Below are 20,267 nucleotides of genomic sequence, written 5' to 3'. Positions count from 1 at the left end.
AGCTACTACGTCATAGTTCCGCGCGGCCCCAGCCAGGCGGGGTGGGTGTGTCCCCCAAGCTCGCTCCGCCCCCATCCGCAGGTCTAACTTTGGCCCCGGACTCTGCCCCTCGACCCCAGCACAGAATCGCCCTGGGTCCTACTACAGAATCAATCTTTGAACACTGCCTCCACGTCGCCGGCTCAATCTGGGCCAGAACCCAGACTTCCACCGCAGCCCCGCAATCTGCAGACCTCAGTGGCAGCGCAGGTGGCAGGTAAGCGGCACACGCTCGTCCCACTTAGGGCTTAGGATCTCCAGGCTTCGCGCTCATCCCCGGCCCAGAAGCTGCGCCTCTGGCTCGGCCGGACTGGGTCAGGCCAGGGACCGGAGCTCCAGATAGCCCAGGACTCTGCGTGGACGCGCCCCGAGGGGCTGCCGCGCCAGATTCCCCCATCCAGGCAGCGACACTCAGAGGGTTGTAGTAGTTGTCCACCTCTGGACAGTCCCACTCAGCCCCTTCTTCACTCTCTGGGCCTCCCAAAAGACAGTCAGCCTTGTCCTCAGGCCCGCACCCAGTTGTCCGCAGATTGCGGACAACCCTCAGACTCCCTTGCCCTCAGGCCCGCACCCAGTTGTCAGCCTCTGACTCCTCTCCCCTCAAAGGATTCTTACCTTGGCTCCTCCTCTTAGCCCTAGTGAGGTTCCCCCCTACCCCCCCCCCACCTCGCCCCAACACACACACAGTCTCCAGGCTTCCCTCAGAGCAAATCTTTGCTTCCACAGACCTTCCTCCTTTGCCTGTGAGTCATGGCAGCTCCCATGAATGGCCAAGTGTGTGTGGTGACTGGTGCCTCCAGGGGTATTGGCCGTGGCATTGCCTTGCAGCTCTGCAAAGCAGGTGCCACAGTTTACATCACTGGCCGCCATCTGGACACCCTTCGCGTTGTTGCTCAGGAGGTGAGTGCTTCCTCTGGGACCACAGTTGCAGAAACCACCCGAGAGAGCCCTTCCACTTAACAGCTCCCTTTCCTAATCCCTTACCTGAAACTATACTACTACTCAAGGAGATGTGACTATTTATTCAAAGTGGAAATTAAAAACCCCGTAAATAACTTCAGGTAAGGTAGAATTTTGCCGCCAAGTGAGTTTTATGAAAAAACTTTGTGTTTGAGCCAGGCATGGTGGCATGTGCCTATAGTCCCAGCAGCTACTCTGGAGGCTGAGACAGGAGGATCGCTTGAGCCTAGGAGTTGAGCCATGATCATGCCACTGCACTCCAGTCTAGACGACAGAGGGAGACACTGTATTTAAAAAAAAAAAAAAAAAAGAAAGAGAAGAAAAGTAAAAAGCTTTTTGTTTGAGAGCAGAGGGTTGTGGACCTGTGCTTTCCTCTATTTCAGGCAAGACTATTGAACTGTACATTTTTTACTTATTTACTAGACTTAAGTTAAATAAATATTTGAGTATCCATGATTTGCTAGGCATTGGTAAACCACTGAAGTTACCAAGACTAATAAGATCTAATTTCTGCTCTTCAAAGATTCAGTCCATGGTACAGCACAGTGGCTCATGCCTGTAGTCCCAGCACTTTGGGAGGCCAAGGCAGCAAGATCACTTGAGGCCAGCAGTTGGAGACCAGTCTGGGCAACATAGCTAGACCCAGTCTCTACAAAAAATATTTTTTAAATAATTAGCTAGGCACGGTGGCCTGCACCTGTAGTACCACCTACTTGGGAGGCTGAGGCAGGAGGATCGTTTGAGCCCAGGAGTTCAAGGTTGCAGTGAGCTATGATTGTACCACTGCACTCCAGCCTGGTGACAGTGAGACCCTGTCTCTAAAAAAAAAAATTAAAAGTAAAAATGAAGATAGATTCCAACAGGAAGTCAGGTACAGAAAGCAGTCATTTCAATGTAATGTGAATATGGTAAATTATAAGAGGGAGATATGCACAGAATGCTCTAGGGGTGTTGGGGAGCATCCAGATGACATAGCAGAGTGGCTAGGGAAAGTGGTTTGGGAAAGCGTCCTGGAGGAGATAGGTGGTTCTTGAACTGAGTTTTGAAAGGTAAGAGTTAGGTAAAGGAAGTTAGGAAAAGCATTCCAGCAGAGGGAGCTCCATAAGCATACGGACGGTGTGTGAAAGAGTAGATGTGTGAGATAATGCAAGGGAAGAGTAGTGAGTGAGAGGCTGGAGAGGAAAGAGTGGGTCTTGGAAGACCCTAATAGAGAACTCAGGCTTCATTCTCTAAGAGATGGAGATCCAGTTAGGAGATTTTGAACAGGGTTTGTGTTTTAGATAGGTCGTACTGGCTGGATTATGAAGAATTAATTTAAGGCAGACAGACTGGAGGTCAGGTGAGTAGTTGGGAGGCATTGCAGTAGTTCAGGCAAGGAGGGTAATAGGCGGGGACCCAGAGCATAAATTTGGAGAATAGGAGGATTGTTCTTAGATAAGGGACTCTTCTTCCTCTGAAGTTGGAGGTTTGTGGGCATTTGTAGAGAGTGAGACAGAACAGGAAGTAGAAATCACTCATGGCTGATAGCTTTGGTTTTTTCAATTACCAAGCAGGAGCACTGGTGGAGTGAGGGTAAGAGAGCTGGGACTGAGTAGAGGTTTTAGGTGAGTAGTGAAGAGTGGGAGCTAAGGGCATGAGAGATGGAAATGACCACAACAAGGAAAAGGATGCTTACTCATTTCTCAAGAACAGACTCCATGCCTCACTTGTTCTTACCCTCTACTTGCAAAGTACAATGCCGTGCTCATGGTGGGCCTCAGTAAATGTAGATTATTAAAACTTGCATTGCAATTCACCTTGCTCTGGGGTGGGGAGGCCTATCATTCCTGAAACTACTCAAACAGACACCAGAGGGCAGCGTTGCCTGCCATGTTGCCTCTGCAGCTGGCTCTCCTAGGATTGTCTTCTCAGTTCTCAAGCCCACTTTTGGTCGCGGAGTTTTGTCATGACTCACACCCATGTGCGAATGTGAGCTCATATCCCCTGTCCTACTCCAGGCACAATCCCTCGGGGGCCGATGTGTGCCTGTGGTGTGCGATTCAAGCCAGGAGAGTGAAGTGCGAAGCCTGTTTGAGCAAGTGGATCGGGAACAGCAAGGGCGTCTAGATGTGCTGGTCAACAACGCTTATGCAGGGGTCCAGGTAGCCTTTGAACTTTGTTCCCAACTCCACATTTCTGACCTCCCCCTCAGATCCCTGCATCTTCATCCCCACTCATTGTCCCTTCCATTACCCAGCCCCTCACACCTCCCTACCTTCGGATCATTCATCACCCTCCCTGTGCCTTCCAGACAATCCTGAACACCAGGAATAAGGCATTCTGGGAAACCCCTGCCTCCATGTGGGATGATATCAACAACGTCGGACTCAGGTGGGTGCTCCACTGCCAGGGCCCGTGTTCCCTCACTCACTTAGCCAGCTCGACGGCCAGGCCTTTCCTTACATGCCCTCTCCTTTTCCCTCTGGCCTCCCCCATCTCTTTCTTCTCCCTTCCATTCCATTTGTCCCACTTACCTCTGGAGAAGTTCCATCCATGTGAGTCTGTACCTGAGAATGTCAACTCTTGCCTTGTTTCTGTCACTAATTTTCATCAGAACAAGCCCTTGGCGTCTCTCCTGCCTCACTCTCTGCCTATCCAAATGCAAGACCCAGAAGGGAGGAAGCCTCCTCCTCTCAGTAATGCGCACAGCCTGTAGTCTATACTTTCAAAATGGTTAGAGGGAGAAATTGTTTTGTTTTAGACCGGGAAAAGCTTAAGAAGAAGGAGTGAACACCAATGCTCTTTAGTCTCCACATCCTCACTCCACACCCACAGGCAAGGGCACTGCCGGGTCAGAGTTGGGAGAGCAGGGATATCACTGGGTCACACCAGGTCATCTAGCCCAGGAGTCAGATGAAACACAGCATTTAGAATTCGCCTAGCATAATGCACACCAGTTATGCCTCTGTTACTGTTGGAATGATGTTACACTGTCATATAATCAAGCCATGCCTGATGGATGTGATCAGTCACCTGTGGGAGTAACCATGAGATTATCGGCAAATCTGTGACTAAAGCATGTAAGAACACCCACCGCTCCAATTTTGGTACTCTGGTAACAATCCTAAGGAAGCAGGATTAGAATGCAATTGTGATTTCCACAGTGGAAGGAAGATCATTAGGACAGAGGAGGATGGTGAGGCCAAAGGCAAAAAAGGAACACCTTAACAGCTGGAAATTGGCCAGTGTTCATGACCATAGCCTCCAAAGAGAGGTGCCTTCCACACCCTCATCTCTTGCTGGCCAGGGTTTTGACCCTGAAGCAGAGATTCAAGGCAGAAGCCCAGACCCTCGACTGTGGGCCCTGATGAATTATCCAAGGTAAAGTCCCCTTGATGAGCCCCTGACAGCCCCCCAGCACCTCCTGCCCACCCATTCCCCATGCGCATTTACTGCCTTTCCTCTGTATTACCTTGGGCTGCACTTTCCTTTAAAACTATAACTCTACTTGTTTTCATTTGGAAGGTCCTAACTCTTTCCCCATGCAAAAGAAATTTATTCTGGTTACCAAGTTATGTGTGTGTTACTTTTTTTAAATATGGAAAAAATCTGAAGACCAGTATAATCTTATTCCCCTCAATGCCATCCCTTGCTCTGTTGCCTGAGATATAGCTACTATTAATAGCCTGGCATATAGTCTTTCAGATTTTTCACATAAATATCTCTCATTCTTTTTAATACTTGTACATATCCTATTGGGAGGATGTATGATCATTTATTTCTCTAATCCCTTATTTGTTGCAGCACTGGAATTCTTAGATCAAAGAATATGTACTTCCCTTAGGTTATAGAGACTGTGGGAAAAACAGAAAAAAAAGAATATGTACTTTTTAAAGATTTAATAAATATTATCAAGCTGTCCTACAAAAAGACCCTACCAATTTTTTATATCAAGACAATGAAGGGGAATATGTGTTTCCCCATGTCCTCTACCATACCAGGCAGCGTCAGCTCATGCACTCAGGCAAGCTTTGTTACTATAATAAGCCGAAAATACATAAAGGGGTTTTAATTCATACTTCTTCCACTATTTGTCAGGTTGAACTTTTTTTCCCCTTTGCTTATTGGCTCTTTGTTCTTTTGTAAATCATCTTTGACTTTTGCATTAATTTATAAGAGATCACTGTGAAACAAATGACTTTGGCATATATTTTACAAATATTTTTCCCCATTTATCACTCATTTTTCACATGCGTACTCCCCCCGCTCGTTTTTTGTTGTTGTTGTTTTGAGGTGGAATCTCGCTCTGTCACCCAGGCTAGAGTGCAGTGCGCAATCTCAGCTCACTGCAACCTCTGCCTCCTGGGTTCAAGCGATTCTCATACCTCAACTTCCCAAGTAGCTGGGATTACAGGCACCTGCCACCACCCCTGGCTAATTTTGGTATTTTTAGTAGAGAACGGGGTTTCACCATGTTCGCTGGGCTGGTCTCCAACTCCTGATCTCAAGTGATCTACCCACCTCAGCCTCCCAAAGTGTTGGGATTATAGGCATGAGCCACCATACTCAGCCTCGCCCTGCTCTTTATATATACAGAAATATACATGTATCTTTGTATTTGTGTGTGTATGTGTGTGTATCTTAATTTTAAGAAGTCAAATCTGTCAGTCTTTTATAGTTTCTATCTTGGTATGATGCTAAGAAAAGCCTTGCCCCCCTCAAGTTTATGAACACATTTGATCATGTTTTCTTTCAGTACTTCTGTGCTTTCATTTTTTATATTTAAATATTTGATCCTTTTAGGCTTAATTTTAAAATAATAAATGAGGCAGAGACCCGATTCCCCTAACTCAAATAACTGGTCAGTTGTCTCAAATGATCCAACTTTCCCCATTGATTTGACAGGTTCCTTTTGTAATACATTGCATTCACAAAACAAGTCTGTTTTGTTTCATTGACTTATCAGTCTACTGTTACACCTGTACTGCATTCTTTTAACTATTATGTCTTATACATTTTAATTTATTTTATTTTATTTTTTAGAGATGGGGTCTTGCTCTGTTGGCCAGGCTGGTCTCAAACTCCTGACCTCAAGCAATCCTCCCATCTCAGCCTCCCAAAATGCTGGGATTACAGGCATAAGCCACCATGCCTGGCCCCTGTGCATTTTAATATGGGTGACAGCAGGGTAGGGGAAGCAATCCCCCTCACCCACAAGACATTAGTCCTTTTAGTCCTTTTTTCAGAATTTTCCTGGCTGTTCTCTTTTTTTTTTTTTTTTTTTTTTTTGAGACAATCTCACTCTGTCACCCAGGCTAGAGTGCAGTGGCACAATCTCAGCTTACCGCAACCTCCGCCTCCTGGGCTCAATAGATCCTCCTTCTTCAGGCTCCCGAGTAGCTGGGACTATAGGCACGCACCACCACACCTGGCTAATTTTTGTATTTTTAGTACAGATGGGGTTTCACCACATTGGCCAGGCTGGTCTCAAACTCCTGAGCTCAAGTGATCTGCCCCCCTCGCCTCCCAAAGTGCTGGGATTGCAGGCGTGATCCACTGTGCCCAGCTTTTCTGGCTGTTCTCACATGTTTATTCTTCTCATTGAGCTTTAGATTATTTTATCAATTCCTCCAAAAGGTCTTATTGAGATATAATCCAATTTGACTGAATCTATGGATGGATTTACATAGAAATGATGATTTGCATGTCAGTTCTTAGCTTTGAAATATTTTGTCTGTACTTATTCTGTCATGGTTTTATAGTTTTTCCATGTAGACACTCTACATTTCTTAAATTTTCTCCCCCTGAACAATTTTGTTTGTAATTGTTATTGTGACAGGGCTCTTGCCTTCCATTTCATCTCCCAAGGATTGCTGTTTCTCATCTGTCAGTGGTTATTTTGACCACTTTTCCTCTCAGAATATGGCCTCAAGCCCCTAATTCCTCAGGTTGCTAACCCACCCTGTGTAGCCTTCCTAGTGGACAACAGCCACCAGAAGGCAGGGGAAGCTGCCGGAGGCTGTGGCACCCAGGCCAGCACTAACACGGTTCATTCCTTTTTCCCTTGCCCCACCTTCTAGAGGCCACTACTTTTGCTCAGTGTATGGGGCACGGCTGATGGTACCAGCTGGCCGGGGGCTCATCGTGGTCATCTCCTCCCCAGGAAGCCTGCAGTATATGTTCAACGTCCCCTATGGTGTGGGCAAAGCTGCGGTGAGGACCCAGTGGCATAGGAGCTGAGGAGGTAAAAGACAGTGATGGTACCTATAGCTCAGGAGGTACAGTCCCCAGTGGTCAGAATGGTAAGGCTGGCTCCTCTCAGCTCCTCCTCTGCCTCATCCATGGACAGTTCCTTTGCTTGTGCTCCTCTCGGTTGGCTAGAGTAGGCATCACAATGGGGAGGGTGGACAGCTGAGACCTTGGGGCTCCTGGGAAGGGCAGGGTGGGTGGAGCATTCACAGTAGAAGCAGAGAGGGCAGGGCAGGAAGGTGACACGGCTAGGTGGCTCTTACCCTGCCTTCCGCCTCTCCACAGTGTGACAAGCTGGCTGCTGACTGTGCCCACGAGCTGCAGCGCCATGGGGTCAGCTATGTGTCTCTGTGGCCAGGGATTGTGCAGACAGAACTGCTGAAGGAGCATATGGCAAAGGAGGAGGTCCTGCAGGATCCTGTGTTTAAGCAGGTTGGCAAGGGGAGGGCGAAGGAAGCAGAGAACACAGGGGAGTCAGCCTCTCCATCCTCAATAACAAGACAATAACAAGACCAGATACTCCCACTCACCAGGTGCTTACTGTGGCAGGTGCAGGGCTGAGCATGGGACACACATTATTTCCTTTAATCTTGTAAGGGAGATACCAGCTCCATTCTATACATGGCAAAACTGAAACTCAGAGAGGTTTAGAAACTTGTTGAAGGTCACATATGTCCTAAGTGGAAAGGCTGTCTAGCTCCAAAGCCCATGCACTTGACCCCCACACCAGCTAGCTTAGAAGGTCCAAACACTATTTGGCACTACCAGATCCTCCACTTAGCAAAGACAGCAGATCCTGGTGCCAGGGCACAGGGCTCACCTGGATGTGGGGAGGAGTGGCTCTGGCACCTGCCAATACTTTGGGTCCTACAGGCCCTGCTTGAGGTCTTTGGCCTCTTTGGTCTTTGGTCTTTTTCTCCTGGAACAGAAGTTGAAACGGGGAGTAGACTTGGGCAGTGCTCTTGGAAATTAACCCTTCACTTCTCTGCCCCTGTGTTTCAGTTCAAATCAGCCTTCTCATCTGCGGAAACCACCGAATTGAGTGGCAAATGTGTGGTGGCTTTGGCAACAGGTGAAATTTGGGGGCAGCTGCTAATAAGAAAGGGCATGGAGGATGTGTAGGGCGGTAGCATCCAGTGCCCAGATCTGGCTCGGGAGTTGATTGAGGAATATGTCATTCTTTTCTCTGCTTTTTGAGGCCCAAGGGGTCAGCATTCCCAGTTTGAGGTCTGAGAGCCTTAGGAGCAGGCTCCTGGGAAGTGTGGAAAAAGTCCAAGGCCCAAGAGCCTTCCTAGGAACAGAAAGAAAGAGTTCTCCAGGGCTCCTGAGTGTGTCTCAGCAGTGCCCTGTCCAACTGGGCCCAAACCTTGTCACTCTGCATACTCCCCTGCCTGCCATCTCCACCTGTCTGTGTGCCCGCAGATCCCAATATCCTGAGCCTGAGTGGTAAGGTGCTGCCATCCTGTGACCTTGCTCGACGCTATGGCCTCCGGGATGTGGACGGTGAGGACCCTGGCGCAGCAGCCAGCCTTGACTGCTGTTCCCTCTGTTCCCTGCCCACTCCTCCCTCGGTCTCTCCAGCCAAGGTGAGGGTATCTGAGGAGTGGGAAATGAGAATCTAATCCTCCTCCTCCTGTTGTTCCCAGGTCGCCCCGTCCAAGACTATTTGTCTTTGAGCTCTGTTCTCTCACACGTGTCTGGCCTGGACTGGCTGGCCTCCTACTTGCCCTCCTTCCTCCGTGTGCCCAAGTGGATTATTGCCCTCTACACTAGCAAGTTCTAACCCTCCTGGTCTCACAACACGTCTCTGCTTGTCTTCTCATTTGGGCTTGGTGGTTGGTCCTATCTCAATGAAACAGCAGCCTTTCTTGCTTACCCATACCCTTGATATGAAGAGAAGGCCTCTGCTGTGTGTCTGTGGTGAGTTCTGGGGTGCGCCTAGTTCCTTTCTTTATGCCTTGGTTTTCCTTGTCCTTCTTTTTACTTTTTGCCTTAGTATTGAAAAATGCTCTTGGAGCTAATAAAAGTCTCATTTCTCTTTCAATGTGTTTTTGACTGCTGATTCTGTGCTCAGCAACATGTTAACTATTTGGGAGAAAGACTCAAAGATGTATAAATGTGAAGCTTCTCAAGGGGTTCTGCCCCAGGACAAGACCCCTTTCCTCCAGACCTGTTCCTGCTCTGCCCTGCAAGACCTGTTTCCCATGCCCCAGCTGAAGAGCAGAGTCGCTCCACAGCTAGAAGCAGGCACATCCAGTCTCACACTGGTTTTCCACCCCCATTCCACCATCTCTTCAGGGATGCCTGCTACCTTCTAGCTGGGCCTGATCTCTGGCTGAGGCCCAGTCCAGCAAAGGCAGATTCCTTGGTGTTCATGATTTCCTGGAACTTGGGGAGAAGGTACTGCCTGAATCCAAGTGAGGGACAGAGGAATAGCTGACACCGAAAACTCTCATCCTTCCTCTCGGGATAGTACTACCTGAATTGCTTTCTGCAGAACTAATTGCATGAGCCCTATAGAGCTGCCTTGCCTACGCAAGAGGCTGTCCTAGCCTGAGGCAAGGCAATGGGGTGTGTTCCTAAGAGGAGCCAAGGGCTATTCTGAGGGAACCTTCCACCCGACAGGCTAGATAACCATCCAAAGTGATGGGATGGCTGCCATAAATCAGAGATGCATAAATCATTTTACTTACTCAAAATCTTCAGAGTGAGAGCTGAGGCTTCCCCAGGCTGCCCACAAGATCAGCAGAAGTCTTCCTGTGGCTTTCTGGGGACTGTCCCCAGTTACTGTTCCAGTGGTGAGTGGAGTGGCTCACCAGCTTCTGAGAGCTTCTGATGTGCATCTCTTCTAAGTCCTCATTCAGCGATTTCATGTGGTGTCTTGAATCAGCCATAGCGACAGTACATGTCCCATGGAAGTCTACAAATGCTACCAATCAAGGCTTTCTTTTAGAGAGAGGGCTGGCTTATCAGTATGTGACTGGTATAGAACCTTTGGAACTGTGTACCTAAATGCCACCATTTGCTGTGGCAGCTAATTAAGATCACAGTGATCAGATTTCCTCAGCACCTGCTCACCCTCTTCCACTTACCAGCCTAAATTCCTGTTATCGCCTGAGGTTGGTGAGGAGCAGAGGCAGTTGCCTATGTAGTCTAAAAAGAAGATGGGCCTCAGGACCACCTCCAGCCTTCCACAGCCATCATTAAAACCCACCAATGGGGCTGGGCATAGTAGTTTACACCTGTAATCTCAGTCCTTTGGGAGGTTGAGGAAGGTGGATCGCTTGAGCCCAGAAGTTTGAGACCAACCTGGGCAACATAGGGAGACCCCATCTCTACAAAACAATTTTTTAAAAATTAGCTGGGGCTGGGTGCGGTGGCTCACGCCTGTAATCCCAGCACTTTGGGAGGCCGAGGCGGGTGGATCACGAGGTCAGGAGATCGAGACCATCCTGGCTAACATGGTGAAACCCCGTCTCTACTAAAAATACAAAGAAAAAAAATTAGCCGGGCATGGTGGCGGGCGTCTGTAGTTCTAGCTACTCGGGAGGCTGAGGCAGGAGAAGGGCATGAACCCAGGAGGTGGAGGTTGCAGTGAGCTGAGATCGTGCTACTGCACTCCAGCCTGGGTGACTGAGCAAGACTCCATCTCAAAAAAAAAAAAAATTAGCTGGGCGTGGTGGAATGCACCTGTGGTCCCAGCTACTCGGGAGGCTAAGGTGGGAGGATTTGGTGAGCGTGATCACGCCACTGCACTCCAGCCTGAGCAACAGAGTGAGACCCAGTCTCAAAAAAACAAAAAACAAACAAACAAAAACCACTATTGGAACAAAACCTTCCATGAAGGCATTGTCTCCTAAAGTCTCAAGATATTATGAGAGAAGCATGGACTTCAAACTCATATAAACTGTCATGCAAATCCTGACTCCACCACTTTGAGAATTAAATGAAATAATACATCTATATAAAGCACCAAGCAATACATAACCATCGAAATTGTCAATTCCTGGTCGGGCGCGGTGGCTTACGCCTATAATCCCAGCACTTTGGGAGGCTGACGCAGGCAGATCATGAGGTCAGGAGTTCGAGACCAGCCTGGCCAATATGGTGAAACCCCGTCTCTAATAAAAATACAAAAATTAGCCAGGCATGGTGGAGCATGCCTCTAATCCCAGCTACTCGGGAGGCTGAGGCAGGAAAATCGCTTGAACCCTGGAGGCAGAGGTTGCAGTGAGCAGAGATCACGCCACTGCACTCCAGCCTGGACGACAGTGTAAGACTCCATCTCAAAAAAAAAAATTGTCAATTCCTTCTCTCAGCAAATCTAACAGCCTGCTCTCCACCAGGCACCATTCTTGGCTTCAGGATAGAACAGAGCGCAAGACAGACCAGGCCCCCACCCACAAAAGACTTCCATTTCAGCCATGGGAGATTTTAGAAGTCATCTAGACCTTCCATTTATTGAAGGCAGTGAGTGAACTGGGACCCCAAGAGTCCATAAGATGTGGAGTAAGACCTCAGTCCTGGTATCCCAAGAAACCAGAAGGAATAGTGCTATTCACAGCAGACCACTATACTTCTCTCTGACGAGGTTTCAGTCATCTTAGAAACATAAGCCACAGAGTACACCACCCAAGGGAATGGCACATGGACAGTCACTTTTGATTGAAGATAGAAGAGATTCAGGATGTGGGAAGCCTGACACTAGAGAGCACTAGGACATTTTGGGGAATCAATACTCATTCAAAGACATTTGTTTTTTGAAACTCTCTGCCCAGCAAGACACCAGGGAAGACTAGTTGAATTTGGCGAGATGAGTGCTGCAGTAAACTACCCAGAGTGCCCTGAGGACACAGGAGGAAGGAAGCAGCACGCCTGGAGAACTGAGGAAGGGGGCGAGACTAACCAGACCCGTAAAGGATGGGCGGGGGGCGGAGGTGGGGTTTTTTTTGTTTTTTTTTAAAGGCAGGTACTGAGACACAAAAGTAGCAGAACAGATAGAAGTTTGATGTGGCTTAAATTTAGATTCGGTATGGAATACATTTCCAGAGAGAGAGTGGAGTAAAGATATATGACTGAGACTTAAATTGTGGGTGATAGGTTTCCACTGAGGATCCACCTTAGACCCTGAGTGATTTATGAAGTACTCCCGGGGAGACCAGTAAGCAGGGTTGGTGAAGCCAAGCACGAGCACCCTCTCAGCTGCATAAAGCAGCTCTGGCATGATGCGAGGGAACAGCTTTGGTGTGTAAGGCCTCAGAGTAGTTCCAGCCTGGGACGAGGTTTTTCTGGGCTTTTATTCCCACCAACACTACCACCAGCACATGGTGCTCAGTGACCACAGAGCAGTCACTGGGTACACCGCCACCCAGGGCAAAGCAGTCCAGGAGGCCAAAGGCAGTCCTCCAAGAAGGGCTGCAGGTGCCAGCCTTGAAAGCACACAGTGGGGACCAGGCACAGTGACTCACACCTGTGATCCCAGCACTTTTGGGAGGCATAGGCGGGTGGGTCACTTGAGGTCAGGCATTCGAGACCAGCTTGGCCAACATGGTGAAACCCCATCTGCACTAAAAATACAAAAATTAGCCTGGTGTGGTGGCATGCACCTGTAATCCCAGCTTCTTGGGAAGCTGAGGCAGGAGGATCGCTTGAACCCGGGAGGCAGAGGTTGCAGTGAGCCGAGATCGCGCCACTACACTCCAGCCGGGGCAACAGAGCGAGACTCTGTCTAAAAATAAAAATAGGCCAGGCGCAGTGGCTCACGCCTGTAATCCCAGCACTTTGGGAGGCCGAGACGGGCGGATCACGAGGTCAGGAGATAGAGACCATCCTGGCTAACATGGTGAAACCCTGTCTCTACTAAAAATACAAAAAAATTAGCTGGACGTGGTGGCGGGCGCCTGTAGTCCCAGCTACTCGGGAGGCTGAGGCAGGAGAATGGCGTGAACCTGGGAGGCGGAGCTTGCAGTGAGTCAAGATCGTGCCACTGCACTCCAGCCTGGGAGACAGAGCGAGACTCTGTCTTGAAATAAATAAATAAATAAATAAATAAATAAATAAATAAATAAAATAAAAATAAAAAATAATAAAAGAAAGGACAGAGTGGGGTGTCATGCACAAAAATGGAAAAAGAAAGTTCAAGGGGGATCTGGGCAGAGCATTAACACTGTCAGCTGCAGGAGGATTTAAGCAGAAATGTAAAATCATCAGATTTGAATTTTGGAAGTTCACTGGGGCTGAGGTATGGGGAGGATGGACTAGAGGCAGGAGAGAGGCAGACACCAGAGGAGTAGCCGGAAGGCTGGCCCGCTATCGGTATCCCTGGGATGTGATGCAGTGAAGGTGTGAGCAGACGAGACATTGTAGGAGGCAGAGTCAACAGGGACCTGGGACTATTATGGGACTGTGGTGGTGGTATCCCTGGCTTGAGGGATGCCATGAAACCAGCAACAGGCACAGAGAAAGAAAGAATGTGCCTGAGCAGTGAAGGAGAAGCCAGTCTGCCAGACGTAGCACTGGTGGGGCACTGAGGGCCTCACCGAGATGCAGCTCGCCCCAACTGAAGCAAGTCAAGGTTCTTGGCTGCTCCCTGAAGATGCTTAATTCCTCAAAGGAGCCCAGGGAAAGAAGAAGAGATTTTTGTTTTGCATTGTAATTTTTTTTTTTTTTTTTTGACAGAGTTTATCTTTGTTGCCCAGGCTGCATGCAGTGGCATGATCTCGGCTCACAGCCACCTCCACCTCCCGGGTTCAAGCAATTCTCATGCCTCAGCCTCCTGAGTAGCTGGGATTACAGGTGCCTGCCACCACACCGGGCTAATTTTTTGTATTTTAGTAGAGACCGGGTTTCACCATCTTGCCCAGGCTGGTCTCGAACTTCTGAGCTCAGGCAATCTGCCTATCTCGGCCTCCCAAAGTGCTAGGATTACAGGCACATAATAAATTACCGTGCCCAGCCTGTTAATTTATATTTTTCAGAGGTAACACATTCACATGGCTCAGAATCCAAAAGGTATTGAAGGATGCACAGTGAAAAGTCTCCTTCTCATCCCTGCCCTCAGCCCAGAGGCAGCCAGTGCTACTGCATTCTTGGGTGGCCACCGAGACAGCCCATGCCTTACAAGCAAACATCTAAGATATTCAGAGAAGAGATTTGCTGCCTGCAAATCTGGGCCTCTCTCTCCAGCAGAGGAGTCATAATTTCCAGTCTGAGGCCCACTCTGGCCCTTGTGTCTAACACTTCTGAGTGCACCCAGAGCCCCCACCCCTTCCCAAGTCCTAATGCTCTGCTCCCACCACCAGAAACTTCCCTACCCCACCAACAGAGAGGGTAAGAGGAAAGTGTGACAGCTTAAATAGAGACTAATGACAGCAGAGAAGCAGTGTGAATGCCTAGAAGAGACCAGCCTGAGCGGCCTGGCCCAGCGCCGGTCTCCTCCAAGAAAGTGGACCCAAACGTGGCTGTGAGATGCATGTCACACGGAGATTCCTCTTTCTAGACTGCCCAAGGGTTGTGAGGTATCAAAATGAGGCTGACTGTGGAGGCTCTATCCCCAGGTGTCCCCACTAATGTGAGCTTTGACTAACTGACCTATATTAAACAGCAAGAGGATGGGTGCAGGGCTGGACCGAGGGATCAGTGACTCCAGGTTTACGGACAAGTCACTGAGGAGGAGTTTCCATCAGCTCCTGAAGTCCCCTTTGGGCCCGTGAGTAGGAGGGGAGGTCTCTGGCAGGCCAGGGAAGTGAGGAGACGATGTGAGTGACGGTGGGGTGCGATCCAGGCACAGAGAGTGAGGAGCACACAAGAGGGCCCAGTGGACAAACCCAGGCAGGCGCTGGGCCCAGAGCTGCCCTTTCCCTTTGTCACCCTGGCTCCTACCCACCCACGACCGCCAAAGGCCTTGGCCCTGTCTCTGAGGCATCTATCTCCTACCACCCATGCCAAAGGCCTTGGCACTGTCGCTGAGGCATCTGGTCCCTTAGGCTTTTGGCCTCCCCATCTCTGGGGAGAGCCCCACCCATGACCTCAGAAGTCCTTTGCCGCAGCCCCTCCCCATCACCTCCAGTCCCTGGTCTTCCCCTCCTAGTTTGGCCCACCCTCTCTACCAAGCACACTCCCCTGGGCCCTACTGCCCCCACCTTCTCAGACTTCCCCTCCTTGCACTGCTCCTCCCGACCCTTCAGCCCTATCACCTGCCTGTCCTCACTGGTCCCTGTGCTCTAATCCCCTCTTTAACCCTCCATCTCCTGGTCAGCTGGTGTTTGTGCAGCCTCCTGCGTGCTCAGCACTGGGCAGGGCAGGGTGGACGGGTACAGGCAAGCCTTATGAGACAAAGGTCCAGCTCTCAAAGTGCTTCCAGTTGGCATCATGAAAACATTAGGCAACAATGGCAAGACCCAGGGTGGGGACTCAAAGGAGTGGGAGGGGTCGCCACAGCCAGGCACCTCCCTAGGCTGGACACAACTCTCATTTCATCCAGGTTTCACCTTCCTGGGGGGTGACAGAACATTCTTATCCCTGCCTTTCTCTGTCAAGCCTCACCTCTGTCTCAGCTCCTGCCTGCAGGCAACCAAGGGCATCCTTGCCCCCTCAGTGTGTCCTGACTCCCTGCCTGACACTCCACTCAGTTCCCCCAACGCACATGCTCATGGGTGCCCTGGCCTAGGGGTCCTCCTCAGAGCCCCATGGCTGCTGGTTTAACCAGGCTGATGGGCCCCATGTTGAGCAGCAAAAGAGGCAGGAGTCACCTCAGGACTGAGCAAGGGCTAAGGAGGAGCATGGGCTGGGTCTTCTGCAGGTGGTATCGAAGAGAAATAGCAGATGTTAGTTAAAGCAGTGAAAGCAGGCTTTATTCAGTAACTACTGACAGTAGAGGAAAGAGCTGAGCTCCATTCTGATGTGTGCACAGGTGATCTGGGAGCTGTAAAGGGAGGAGGCAGGGGGTTAGCAAAGCCTCAGAGTGAATGGAATGAGGCCAGCTGTCTCTCTGTCTCTGGCTGGCATGTACCTAAGTTAGGGCTCTGTCCTTTATTTATTTATTTATTTATTTATTTATTTATTTATTTATTGAGGCAGGGTCTCACTCTGTAGCATGAGCTGGAGTTCAGTGGGTGGTGCAATCTCGGCTCACTGCAACCTGTACCTCCCCAGCTTAAGTGATCCTCCCACCTCAGCCCCCTGAGTAGCTGGGACTATAGGAATGTGCAACCACGCCTGGTTAAGTTTTTTTTTTGTATTTTTAGTAGAGACAGAGTTTTGGCATGTTACCCAAGCTGGTCTTGAACTCCTGGCCTCAAGTGATCCACCCGCCTCAGCCTCCCAAAGTGCTGGGATTATAGGCGTGAGCCACCATGCCTGGCCTTGATGACTATATTTTAAAGGAAGACCTGATGCTTCTGAGTTGCAAGAGATACATATTTACAATGGCAAGCCATTTTGAGCCAAATGTTCTAAGAAAGTGAGGTCACGGGCCTATCATCAGGTGTTGGCTAGAACAAATAATAAATTTTTCTGGCAGCACTGAGCTTTCTCAAGCCAGCACTTTAAGAGGGGCTGGGGCCATCCTAGGGATACAGCCTTGTGCTGCTAAAAGCCAATCTAGAGTCTGGTCAAGTCTCTTAGTTCAGAGGTTTGGACACAGTTGTCATGTGCTGAGAGTTCTGCAGTTCTCAGTGGGATGCTGCTGCCCACTGCCCTCTGCCCCAAGCCTCCCGGGGAACTCAGCAGTGGGCCAGCTGTGGGGGCGAATAGTTTCCTCAGCCAGAGTCCAGGTGCAGGCTCAGGCTCAGCTTGAAGCAAGGCCAAGGGATCACCAGCCACCTGGACTTAAATGCCAGCAGTGGAGAGGAACTGGAAGCTGCTTGTGCTTAACTTGATAGTGGTGAATCTGGAGGACATGAGGACCCTTCCGTAGACCCTTGAGAATGGAGAAGCCCATGAGGAATGCTGGGAAGTAGGCAAAGGGAGGAAGTGGGCCCGGTTTTGTGCAATTTCTATTAGCAAGTACCAACACATATGCCCCATATTGGTGAGTAAGGAGGTCTTGGCTACCTCCTCATTAGAGAGGAAGTTCCAGAAGAAACGAGCAAAGCCCGAACGGACACAGCCTGAGCATCCCTAGAGGGCCTCATGCAAGAGGGAGCAAAGGTGCCTTGGCTTTGGCCCTTCACTGTCACATTAACACCAGAGACCTGTGTTATTGTAGGGGCTGAGAGAATTCAGGTTTATTGGGCACCTGCAATGCCCAAACACTCTACCTAGGCCCTACTCTTTACATCTGCCACATGAGGTAAGTACTCTTTTACAGCTGAGGAAACTGAGGCTCAGAAATTCTAAGTAACTTATCCAGGATTGCAAGTCTTTACAGCGAGAGTCTGGATTTGACCAAATGTGTATAACTCTGTATAAAAGTGTGAGCTCTTTCCCCTGCATCATGCTGCTTCTGCTTTCTTGTGTCTGGTTTTGTTTTGTTTGGTTTGGTTTTTGAGACAGAGTCTCACTCTGTTGCCCAGGCTGGAGTGCAGTGGCGCTATCTCGGCTCACTACAACCTCCGCCTCCTGGGTTCAGCAATTCTCCTGTCTCCCCAGTAGCATGGAATTACACCATGCCTGGCTAATTTTTGTATTTTTAGTAGAGACAGGGTTTCCCAGGCTGGCCTCAAGCTCCTGGCCTCAAGTGATCCGCCTGCCTTGGCCTCCCAAAGTGCTGGGATTACTGGCGTAAGCCACTGTGCCCGGCCTCTGGTTTGGTTTTGACTTTGGAGGCCTTCTACTTTGGGTAGAGGAAGGGTTGGGGACTGGGAAGAATGGTGAAAGCTTTCCCAAGCTCACCCAGCCTAAGTTCCTCTAGGCCACATTGAACCTTACTCTTCCCTAAACTTGACCACACTCCCTTTCCTCTGCACCTTTGCTCCAGCTGTTCTGATCTCTGGATTACCACTCATTCTTCTTTCACCCAGCCCCCAACCCCATTTTGCCTGCCAGAATTCATCCAGCCAGGCCCATCTCAACCTCCTAGAAGTTTCTCCTGGTGTCTTCTACCCTTGCTTTGCCCACTTCCAGGGAACCTCTTACTATGAAATTCACTTGGCTCTTGACTAGTGTTAGAGCCATAGATGTCTTCATCCATTTCCTGGATAAGGATGACTCCTTCCCAAAGTTAGGGATTAGGTCTTGGACCCTTCATCCCCCATTCCCCTGCTGTCTCCTTCCCCACGCACAGAAACTTTGAAACCTTCAGCACAGAACTGCACAGTACCTGGGGCGAACCCAGAGTGTGGCTGAACTCACAGGCCCAGTGAGACCCACTGGTGAGGGCTCCACCCTTCCTCCCCGGCGGGAGGTATGCTGGGCCAGCCATGGCAGTGTCTGTATCCCAGGACTGACCCTCTGAGGACTCATTGATCCCTAGTATCCATCGGTCCTTGGCCTCAGCCCCACACACCACACCTCAGCCTCAAAACCTCTGCTCAGGGGCCTAAGAGAGAATTTCCCAACAGGGCTGCCAGCAGTGGGAGCCTTGGATGCCTCTGTGGGGCTACTCCAGGTCCTCCCTGCCCCTCTTCCCCTGTTCTTTGCCAGGCACAGAGCTCAAGCCTGAGTCATGACTGGGCCCACAGGGGACTCAGGAACACAGCATTGCTCCTGTCAGCAGTTCCAGGCATTCTCCTTTACACTGAATTCTGAGCTTCGGAACCACTCCCTGTCCACTCCCTCCCAGTGCTGCAAGGCCTGGCCCTACAGCCTGGAGTGCAGCCACCCCTGACCAAGCTCCCTGCCCTGGGCTCTAAGATCCCCAACTCCTCCTCCTCATCTCCCACCCCAGCCCAGTGGGTGGGTGCCTCCGTGGCTCACCATTTATTCATTCATTCATTCTTTCTCAACTAGTCTCAATACCCTGTTTCATTTCCCTCAGGGGCACTTAGATTCCCTGAAACTGTCTTTGGTGTGTATTTGCTCCTACAGGGACTGTCTCCCCAACTATAATGTAAGCCCTATGACAGCAGGGACCTTGTCTGTCTTGGTCACCGCTGTATATTGAGCTGTACTGGTGCTCAATAATTGTTGGTTGATAATTGACTGGCTAAATTATGTTAACGTTAGTTGAGCAACCACCATGGTGCAGGCACCTTGCTAGGTGAGAGGAAATGCAGTCAAATGAGTCCCCTTGGGTAGGTAGCTCACAGCAGGAGCAGAAGTGGGGTGCTGCATCCACAGGATGAGCTATAATGCAGGCACCACAGGACCTGGTGCTGAGAGGAACAGAAGAGGCACTTGACCGAGCCCCAAGCCAGGGCTTCTATTCACCTACAGCCCCCGCTCCCACTCACTTCCTCTAGGAAGCCCACCCCCATTCCCAGACAGGGCAGCTCCCCTTCAGGTGCTCACCCAGCACCATATGCCTCTCCATAAAGGCAGAGCAGTTGATAGAGTTGTCCTTCTACATTTGCTTACGTGATTATTTCCATCATCCAGAAAGTTCGATTAAACATCCCAGGGCTAGCCTGTATGCTCCGTGAGGCAGGGACTGTGTCTGTGCTCTGCTCACTGTCGTAGCCCCCACCTTAGCGCGGATCAGGCACAGAAGGCCCTCAGTCAGTATTTGTTGGACGGATGAATGGGACAGGGCAAGGGTGAGGCCTGAGTGCTCCCCCAAAAGGAGCAGCTCCTCTTTCCTCCCCTAGAGGAGTATGTCCTTAGTCCCCTGTGTTCATCTACCAGAGACAGCATCCCATCCTTCCCCAGGACCCACAGTCTCACTTTGTTCCACAGCTTCTGCTTCTCACTTGACATAGAACGTCAGGGCTTCCGCCTCCTGGTACCACTCACATCATATATGCCCAAAACCGAATGTGATGGTGCCCCCTGCAGTTGGGCAGCAGCCTTGCCAGGCAGTGAGCCTCTTGGCTACATTCCCACCTCCACCAGTGCTCTGGGCAATTTTTAGCCAACATGTCATTATCATCACCAGTCACCTTGCAGTGCCTGGCTCCTGTCACAGAGGCTTCAGTTCTGGCTGGCTCAAGAAGTTTTTCCAG

At 50.0% G+C, this 20,267-nt stretch overlaps 1 protein-coding gene and 1 long non-coding RNA gene across 3 annotated transcripts; one reads left to right on the top strand and one right to left on the bottom strand.

The window, feature by feature from the left end:
- Positions 1–3: 3 nt before the first annotated feature.
- On the top strand, positions 4–9,271 carry DHRS1 (dehydrogenase/reductase 1). Its single transcript, XM_002824606.6, has 9 exons — positions 4–256; positions 766–939; positions 2,997–3,140; positions 3,290–3,369; positions 7,059–7,191; positions 7,513–7,659; positions 8,230–8,299; positions 8,650–8,730; positions 8,874–9,271. Exons 2-9 carry the CDS (start codon positions 790–792, stop codon positions 9,008–9,010), a joined length of 942 nt encoding a protein of 313 aa, XP_002824652.2. The 5' UTR covers positions 4–256; positions 766–789; the 3' UTR covers positions 9,011–9,271.
- On the bottom strand, positions 934–16,216 carry LOC129049723 (uncharacterized). Of its 2 annotated transcripts, XR_008513001.2 has the most exons (6): positions 15,423–16,216; positions 9,921–10,173; positions 8,048–8,146; positions 7,491–7,857; positions 7,243–7,355; positions 934–1,283 (listed from the first exon to the last, which is right to left on the bottom strand). It is a non-coding gene; the product is annotated as an uncharacterized LOC129049723 (long non-coding RNA). The 2 variants fall into 2 exon arrangements; XR_008513000.1 differs by lacking the exon at positions 15,423–16,216 and having other exon boundaries at positions 9,921–11,093.
- Positions 16,217–20,267: the final 4,051 nt, after the last annotated feature.

This window comes from Pongo abelii, chromosome 15, assembly GCF_028885655.2.
Source record: "Pongo abelii isolate AG06213 chromosome 15, NHGRI_mPonAbe1-v2.0_pri, whole genome shotgun sequence".
NCBI lineage: Eukaryota > Metazoa > Chordata > Mammalia > Primates > Hominidae > Pongo > Pongo abelii.
This window is presented reverse-complemented; position numbering and strand designations above follow the sequence as displayed.

Excerpts from the sequence above, each read along its gene's own strand:
- DHRS1 (XM_002824606.6), top strand. The coding sequence starts at position 790 with ATGGCAGCTCCCATGAATGGCCAAGTGTGTGTGGTGACTGGTGCCTCC. Across the intron at positions 7,192-7,512 it reads ATGGTGTGGGCAAAGCTGCG|TGTGACAAGCTGGCTGCTGA; the intron begins GTGAGGACCCAG and ends GCCTCTCCACAG. Across the intron at positions 7,660-8,229 it reads AGGATCCTGTGTTTAAGCAG|TTCAAATCAGCCTTCTCATC; the intron begins GTTGGCAAGGGG and ends CCTGTGTTTCAG.